At 42.6% G+C, this 9,287-nt stretch overlaps 1 protein-coding gene across 1 annotated transcript; it reads right to left on the bottom strand.

Annotated features, from left to right (window-relative positions):
- Positions 1-2,445: 2,445 nt before the first annotated feature.
- mb (myoglobin) lies at positions 2,446-3,145 on the bottom strand (the record flags this gene model as incomplete). The annotated part of the gene is made up of 3 exons (XM_084440897.1): positions 2,446-2,586; positions 2,726-2,945; positions 3,063-3,145. 3 exons carry the CDS (start codon positions 3,143-3,145, stop codon positions 2,446-2,448), a joined length of 444 nt encoding a protein of 147 aa, XP_084297023.1.
- Positions 3,146-9,287: the final 6,142 nt, after the last annotated feature.

The raw sequence follows: 9,287 nt of genomic DNA, 5'->3' as shown, positions 1-9,287 counted from the left end.
TTAGCATTTTGGTAGTGCTCCGTCGCCCCCTACTGTAGTCTTCATGAAAATACAGTTCACGTTACCGTCCGTTGACACCGGTCTTACTAGCTCGTTATTCACACATAACATTGTAGGCCAGATAAAATGATTCTAGCTCACGGAAGTCAAACCAAACCAAATCAAGACCTGGAGCGGTGGGCTAATACGCCTAGTAGCCTAGTAGGCTAGTAGCCTAAACACTGATTAGTGAAGTAGGGGAGTAGGCTATTGAGTGCTGTGTCCTAAGGGGGTGTATTTTATTGTCCTGTCATTCTCTTTGTGGTGCTTGGCCATTGTTGTCATAATGGCTCTGTAGTTTGTTTAGTGTGTCCCTAAAAGCTTGGTTGTTTCGGCCTTAATATTGCCCTCTTATTCGCTCGCTCTCAAATTATTGGCCTTTGTTGACATCAGTAGCCTACTATAGTTTTCCTGTATGTTTTTACATATAAATGCCAATGCTCAGCGCCCTTCTGGTGTTGTGAAAACCATCAGGGCATGCTTTGACAGCGCACCCCCCAAAAAATCGTGCTTCGTTGGTCCTGGCTTACCCGGTTCTAGGACCCACCAGACTCCACTGACCCCTACGTGCGTAGTTTCTCTCCTTATCTGCGTGTGTGTACAGGGTGTGCAGGCGGGGGAGGGGTTGGGGGGCATTGGGAGTAATAATAATGTCGGAGAAGACCCTGTGCAAGACCCCACGGTACGCTACTGCATTGTAGACAGACAGTCCTCATTACAATAGGAGTAGGACACTTCAAATCCTATAGTAATTATTTTTTGTATTAGATGTGATGCACCAGTCGCTCTACGCCTATGTGGTTTATTTTCAGTGATTAGACTGACTGTTGACTGACACAGCTTTAGGTGGTGATGGAGAAATTAGCTTAATGTATTGATGCTTTTTTGTGCGTTGCTGTAAGCCAGCGCACCTAGTATAGCCTTCGTCCGGTTATCACTCCCTCCCTCCGTTACTGCGGACAATGTTGGCCTGCATTTCTCTGTTGGCACCACAAGAGGCAGTAGTCCCAGCACACCAAAATCAAGAAGGACACCAAAATCAACCCGCCGATCTCCACTGCACAAGTAGAGTAGTGGTGAGATCATTGGACTCCCACCCTGGAGACTGGGGTTGAAGACCTGGTGGGGATGACTTTATGGGACTATACCCCAAACCTCCACATGTTCATCCTTTCACTCCAACCTTTACCCCTTGCCTTATAGATCAGATCCTGTCCCAACCCCAACCCATATTCTAACCCCAACCCACACTAGGGACTGGAAGAAGGACACCAAAACCGACCCGCCGATCTCCACTGCACAAGTAGAGTAGTGGTGAGAGCATTGGCCTCCCACCCAGGAGACCGGGGTTCCTGGTGGGGATGACTTTGTTATCATCAGTGTAACTGCTTTAGCCACTGACCGCTACCATTAATGTTATGGAAGCTGCTAGTTGTTGTGAGCCCATAAGCTTACTGCCTATCCCGCTCTCATTGTGCTGGATTAGCATTGGAAGCATTGGAAGTGATGTGTCCAGGTGAAAAGACCCATCTTTATTTATCAGACGGTTATTTTTCTTCAGAAGGTGTGTAGGGGGCAGGATTTATGAGGCTATCAATTGTTGAAAAAAGCGCCCTGGAATTGTTATGATTCCTAGAAATTAATTTCGAGAAGTGATCTCTCCTAGCTTTTATTTTATTGCAGGGTTGCACTGTTATTCTCCATATTATATTCTCTATTCTTCTTTAGGTAAACATTTTTATACATTTTTATATATGTATTGTTTTATTTTATGCCTTATTTTTTTCTTATGCCTTATTTTCACACATGCAAAGTTGAGTTGGCTCTGAGAATTTAATTACTGGCAATGACACAAGCATTTTTATCAAGTTCATGACAATGAACTTGAGCTTGAACTCAAAGCAGAGTGCAAATGAGGTCACTGCCCAAATAGACCCACCCCCACCATAAAGAGTGTCTGTCCTGGTGTATGCACGTCTTTGGGGTATTCGTGAGTCACACATCAATCCATGTGATTAATTATTGTCCCATAGTTAGTAATAAACTCACCAAATGCAGGACATGACAATACAAAGCATACAAAGAATGTTTATTGTTTTTATGTGATTCTGACAATGCTACTGTGCTTATCATGTTGCAATGGAAATTACCTGAATATTTAGTAAGCAAACTACAAGTTTAACAGACAATAATCCACAGAAAGAAAACCACAACATGATAATTCATTGCATTTTGATTTATCACATTCTGTAAGCTCATTGGCAAAACAAAACTTGGAATTGAGTTCTTCAATATCTTTGCACTTGATATATGGACTCAACACCACCCTTTCCCACTTTACCTCAGGCGATAAAACTAAGCAGACGTTGCTGCTGTTTTTTCTCTAGTGTGACCCCTGACGTTCGTTTAGCCAGCGAAGCCCAGCTCCTTGTAGGTCGACTCGATGTCGGCGATGACCACAACCATCACCTTCTTGAGGGCCTGCTGCCCTGCGGCGTCCAGCCCGGCCTTCTCACCCATGACTTTGGCGATGATCTCAGTGATGAGCTGGGGTGAGGATTATTATTTTGGATAAGATATTTTTTTTCAAGACACTCAAGATACAGTAAGCTGTTGAACCAAATGGTCAACTCAAGAGATTCAATATGAATGCACAGGAGATAGAAGATGAGAGGCTTGAAGAGGAAGAGGAGGGGTCAGTCCTCATCTTGTGCTTGTTGGCATGGGTGGTGGCCAGTGGTTTAAGGATGTCACCGTGGTTGCCCTTGGCCTTGAGCAGCTCGGCCAGTTTCTTCAGCACTGTGGCGCCGTGGGCAGCTATGTCCGCGTTGCCAGCCAGGTCGCCCGGGGCGATGCCCGCGAACTTAGGGAACAGCTTCTGGGTGTCTGGGTAGGCCGCAAATAGACTGTGAGGAGAGAGAGGAAGAGAGAGCAACAACCTGTTCAGTTCTTAGTGTGTCATTAATAAACCCATGACCAGTTTACCAGCCCGAGTCACTACAACTACCTCATCGCCCACTGACCCAGTCAGAACCAGACCTCCGTATGTGGTATAGTCAGCCTCCACTGTGCCCCAGCACTTCAGAACCATGTCAAAGTCTGCCATGATCTGAGGAAGAGGAGTAGGAGGAGGAGCAGTCAGGCCTGCACTGTGGAATTAAATAAGTCAATATTGAGGCTTCGTTTCACTGATGTTTCAGGGTCAAATGAATGACAAGGTATAAGAGCAATGAAAGATGAACTGAATACTTCAAAAACATAATTACAGTGACAGACTGAATAAATCATACTGTGAGATTTGAATCATAGCAAAGCTCTAATAGAAGCACCAGTTATGCTTTAACTAGTCTGTGTACTAAAGCCCAAAATGATGACTTCATATTTTCTATGCTTAATATAACCCATTGCTGCCGAGTAGCAGTGAGAGGATAGGCTTGCTTTGTTATCGGAAGGGCATAAGTGTGTGTTAATAACAGGTTTATCCTTATTATATAAGGGCCCATTTCACTGGCCATTGTTCCTGTGTCCCAGATAAGCCTAACCTGTACTTTAAAGCCAAGGTCAATTTTTGCCTCACATTGTATCCTGTGCTATTCCATACAGCTCAGTAGCTACAGTGACTTTCCATCTTGAGCAATGAAGGTTGATACCTTGGTTATAATATCTACTGTTGATATCCACATCACCCGACTGAACACAAACAAAGCCTTGGTTGACTGATCTATATTCATATTTTAAATGTAAGTTGTCTTGTCACAAGTTGTCTAAGGTATTATGAATTAATTTTGCTGTATTCATGTAATTTAAGTTCACTTAAAGGGCAATGCTCGTTTTTGACAACCTGGACCTTATTTACGACATATTATAAGAAGTTTGACTCACCGAGATCACTTTTGTGTAGTTCGGAGGCCGGTAGAAGAAATTTAAAATCCAGCGCGAGCCAGTATATCCATGTAATGACGGTGATCGGGGCACCGAGAATGCAGTTTCTCAAAATCTATTTTCGGCCGCTAAACGGTTGTTTTCATCAATCAGATTGAATGAATCGACAGTTGAGATTCCTCAACGCGAGGCATTGTTGATGTTTTCAAATACGGGGTCTTTAGCCTCTGTAATATGATCTTTACACGCCTCTCCCCACTTGCTCCAGCACGCATGCGCACAGGCCAGCGCGCAGACTGGCTATTCTCCGGCTCATTCTCTGCGCTACGATCGTTGTTGGTGCCGAGAATATTGTCGTCGTCATTCGTCAGCAACAATCCGATCGTAGCGCATATTATGAGGAAAAAAACTTGCCTGGATTGGTATTTATAGCTGACTTCGAGAAGGCCTTTGATACAATCAAGTGGACATACATATATCAATGTTTACAAATGTAAAATTTTGGGGAGACTTTTATTAAATGGGTACACGTTCTTTATCAAAACCCCTGTAGCAGAATCATTAATAATGGGCATATCTCTGACGCAATTACACTCTCCAAAGGAGTAAGACAAGGCTGCCCTCTATCGGCATATTTATTTGTACTTTCCATTGAAATTTTAGCTATAAGAATCAGAAATAATGTTAATGGCCTAATCAAGTAAAGATCTTGTAACAACAATAGACAGATATTGGAGGTTGTGTACAAACAAATAACCCTCATTCTGCAGCCTGAGCTTTTAAACGTTCACTGCAGAATGAGTCTCACTGAGCCTCTCAACGTCTCAGCACTTCCCATTCAAATGAAAAGATACTACAGATACTACAGATAGATACTTTATTGATCCACCAGGGGGAAATTTGGAAATTACAGCAAGGTTTGAAAGAAAAAGGACACTAGATACAGAGTAACGGAAAAAGACACTAGATAAGATAAGGGGGTAGTAGCATAATAAGGAGAAATATAGCCGCAAGCGGCAATGATCGGGGTCCAAGCACTTTGCGAAGAGAAAAATAGAGACATGGCTAAAAGGTTTTGATGGGATGACTTATGAATTCTGTTAACTTAAGTTGAATATATAACCTACTTTTTGTATTTATTTTGCACATATTGGATATTTGAGCAGCAGGTTTAAAGATGCGTCATCTCAAAATGGATCAAAGTATAAAAATTGATTTGGTAACTTTAGATCAGCGAAGTCCGTAGATGATCCTGCCAAATTTTCGGGACGATTGGTCCAATGGTCTCCGACGAGTTCGTCGAAATAGGTTTTTGAGAAAATTGAATAAAAGTCCCAAAATGTTACATCTTTAGAGCCATTGGAGTAAAGATGCAAATTAATTAATGGATTAAAATTCTGTAAGGATTTTGATTGTATACCAAGTCGTTCTTGAGATAATTGTGAAAATGTAAACATGATTGTTATAGCGCCACCTTGAGGTCAATGAGTGCCATTTTATGTGCCTGAGTAGTGGGTGGGATGTGCAAACCACCTGCCAATTTTTGTGAGTTTTGAGCATACAGCTGTTAGGGGAGAAAAAGAAAGAAAGAAAGAAAGAAAGAAAGAAAGAAAGAAAGAAAGAAAGAAAGAAAGAAAGAAAGAAAGAAAGAAAGAAAGAAAGAAAGAAAGAAAGAACTTAGGGCAATAAGGCTCCAGCCGCAGTAGCGGCTGCTTGGACCCCTAATAACAGGGAAACAGGAAAAACATATGTACAGTAGCTGTGCAGCAATAGAATAAGATATATACAGTAGGCTATGTACCTGCATACATTCAGTCTGTATAAATATAACTATACAAGTATATACTGTACGTCTAGGAGTACACATACATACATACATACATACATACTGTCCAGGAATTTACATCCAAACACCTTAAACCTTTGTCTTTATAATTCATCACCTCCCCCCAAGTATTCACATGGCTGTGCTAACATACAAAATGGCTTCCAGAAGGCCATCTGTCTGCTCCAGAATAACCATCCATTGTTCCTTTGTCCCTCTTAGAAACTACCGCCTTTTTCTCATGTCACATGTCTTTATTCTTGGCCACGCCTGCCATTCATTTTCTCATGTCACATGTCTTTACTCTTGGCCACGCCTGTCATTCATATGTACAATGCAGTAGCCAATCACATCCTGGAAGCACTGTACCTTTGTTTTGATTGCATATAAGCGACAGCAATACCCATGGACTTCACTTCTCTGACTGAACCACCTTTGCTGCGTTTGTCAGGAAGTCCTTGCGCTCGTAATGTTTTCCACAATAAAACAGACTCAACCTTTGAACGTATCTTGGTAAATCTTTGGCATAGACCAGTCTAAAATACTATCACAGTTTGGCGAACGGGAATGGGAGCACTGCCTGCGTTTGCTTCGGGATTCCAGTGGATAGGACTGATCGGCAGACGTGTCGGTCCATAGTGGGCGTTGGAAAATCAATTTTCTCTCTTGCGCTAGAGCGCCAGCCGAGATTATTTCCTCAGTTCTACCACTGGATTCTTGAAGCGCACAGGTACGTTTAAACGAACCCTCTTGTGGTTCTGAGTTGTATTTGCCTTGATTTGGTTCAGTTGTGTTGGTCTGGATTGGTTGAAAACAGGAAACCCCAGCGTGGGTATTAAGTAAGTAACTATCCAAGGAGATGTGAACAGCAATATATATATTTATATCGTATTGTCCTTTGACTTCGTCCTTGTTTCGTTACGAGGGTATAAGCAGTGTTCAGAACAGGCTTCCCTTTTGGCCGGTCGCGGATGAGATTAAAACCGCAGAAAAGTAGCTACAGGGAGTGATTGGTGTTTCCAATCCGCGTTTCTTGGAGAAACGTTTTCCCATTTGATCCCGGGTGGTTTGGTAAACCTAACGAGAAGTTAGCTTTGATCAGATTGGTAAACCTAACGAGAAGTTAGCTTTGACCAGATTGGTAAACCTAACGAGAAGTTAGCTTTGATCAGATTGGTAGACCTAACGAGCGTTAGCTTTGACCAAAGCTGTACATATTTGGTAGGATCTAAACGGAAGGTTTAGCCTGGACCAAATTGCTAGTGCAGCCGAGAATGATTTGTTGTAAACGTGGGCCTTTGTTTCATGTTTGTGTGTTAAGTCGTATATTAGTCGTTTTTGGTCGTCGTTTGGTCGTCCTTTGTTTGCGTTCCCGTGTGTCTGCTACGTTCTCTCTTGCATGTGCACGGGGGGTTGGTCGTCTTATGTGTTCACTGTTTGAGCCTCGGCTCTTGATTATTGTTTGTTATGCGCGCCATGGATCCAGGTAAAGTATTGTTTTGTACACTTTTTAGACTGTTAAAATTTCTGCTAGATTCCCAGTAGGCTAGCTAACTGGTTGCCTAGGAGACGCCGGAAAACAACTCCCGGTGATCCGCCTTGAGCCAGAGGGAGAACAAAGAGATTCCTGACTGAGTGAGTACTAAGCGAATTTAATGTGTCTTAATGTGTGTTTCTTTCGAAATTGTATTCTTTCCCGCCGTGAGTTAACCATAAGGTTTCCTTTCGTTGCTGTTTTGGGGTTTTTAGGCTGCGTCGTGATTATTTGGGATTTGTTTCTTTAAATTTCCCCGCGCTGCCAAAGACAACTTCCGGGTCATACATGCAACATTTTGGGATCACCACTAGGTGTCAATGTAACCCCGGCTAATAACATAGGGCTAGAGGAGGTCACAGGATTCTACTGCTAGCCTGAGGAGATTGTTGCGCTGAAGCATTACTCTGCGAGCGTTTGTTGGCAGAATTTCGTTATGTGCTAAAGCATTTTTGATTTCTTACATCCACATCTGACATTTTAGTGTTAAATTCTAAGATTCGGGCTCAGCTAGAGGGTTAAGGGAAAAGACTGTAAATTCTCTAGACTGGTCTGTTTTTAAGATTTGGGAGAGTAGAACGAGAGAGTTTTTTTTTTTTTTAGGTCAGGAAGGAAAGATAAGGAGATTCAGCAAACAGTCTCTCCACCATTTCCCCAGCAGAATAACTCTGATTTAAAATTAGATTCCCCCCTCGACTTGTTGCGCCATTAGCCACGCCTTTTCTCTCTACGGGTTAAGCGCGCCCCTTTCTACGAGGTATTTGTCCGAACAGGTCCGGAAGGAAGAGCCTCCGATTTTGGGGTCGAGCGCCACCTGCTGGAGTTCACTTGAACAACCCATAAGGGAGATTTTAACTGGCCAAGATAGAGATTTTTTAAGGGAGATTTTAACTGGCCAAGATAGAGAGATTTTTTTTTTTTTAAGATAATGGTGGCAGGATGAAATAGATGTAGAGCCTTTGAGTCTTAAGTTGCTGTTAATGTTTCTGAGCAGATCTTTTAGGTAATAGTGGAGAACTCAAAAGTCTGACAGGGTTTTGAATGTGTGTTTTGAGGAGTTGGCTCTAGGCCTTCTCCTCTGCTATTGAACCCAGTCTGTGTTTTGAGTCTTAATTTTCAGGTGCTATGGACCCTGGGCGGCAGGTCTTTGAGGAGCCTGGATCATGCCTTCCTGGGGACATTAGAACCTGCTGTTGGTCTGTTTAACTGTTGTTTGTTTTGTCTCTCTTTCTGATATGTAGCTTAAGACATAAGGTTTGTGCATAATAGTGGGGGGAATAGATAAGGGTTGCTAGTGTCTTAATCTGAATGCAGCATCTCATAACCCAATTATATTTTTTAAATGGTTATGTTAAATATCTCATGTTTATAGTTTGAGGCACATTCATCGGGCCTGAGTGTTTTTTCTGAGTGGTTTTTTACAGACAACTGTCGTTCCGGGAGTGATGGGTGAATGCCGAACCAGGAGACGGGCACGTACACCGGAGGTTACTGGCCTGTTTCCCTACAGATGGGCGATCTGGGGTTCGTGAGATGCAGACCAACGCCATGTCACCAACTCACTGTGAGCGACAGATAAGTATGAAACAGGAGCAGTGCCCAAATACTCTGTCCTCAAATGCAGAAGAGGGAGGGTTTAGATATACAAATTTTAGCTATACAAATGAAGCTTTGATGGAGTTTTTGATTAGTTAATTGTAAATGAAGCCAGTTCATTTTAGTGTCATTTTCTTTGCCCCATCTCTATTTTTTATCCTGACTTCAGGAAATTTTTGCTTTCACCCTTAGGGGGTGTTGTTTTGTTGAGACGAGAATGTGGGTTATTTTATTTTATTTTCATAAAATCGCGAGAGAAATGCTAGAGCCAAATCCAATTGCCTTGATCATGACTGGGGACTGGGCGTGTTGAAGTCATTCTAACGCTGCCCCTGATGTCACTGTAGGCTACTGCAGACTGGCTCTAAAATGACACTTGAACAGACACCCTGTTTAAGCTTTCCTGACTGA

The sequence above is a fragment of the Borostomias antarcticus genome (genome assembly GCF_949987555.1).
Source record: "Borostomias antarcticus genome assembly, chromosome: 7".
Classification (NCBI taxonomy): Eukaryota; Metazoa; Chordata; class Actinopteri; order Stomiiformes; family Stomiidae; genus Borostomias; species Borostomias antarcticus.
This window is presented reverse-complemented; position numbering and strand designations above follow the sequence as displayed.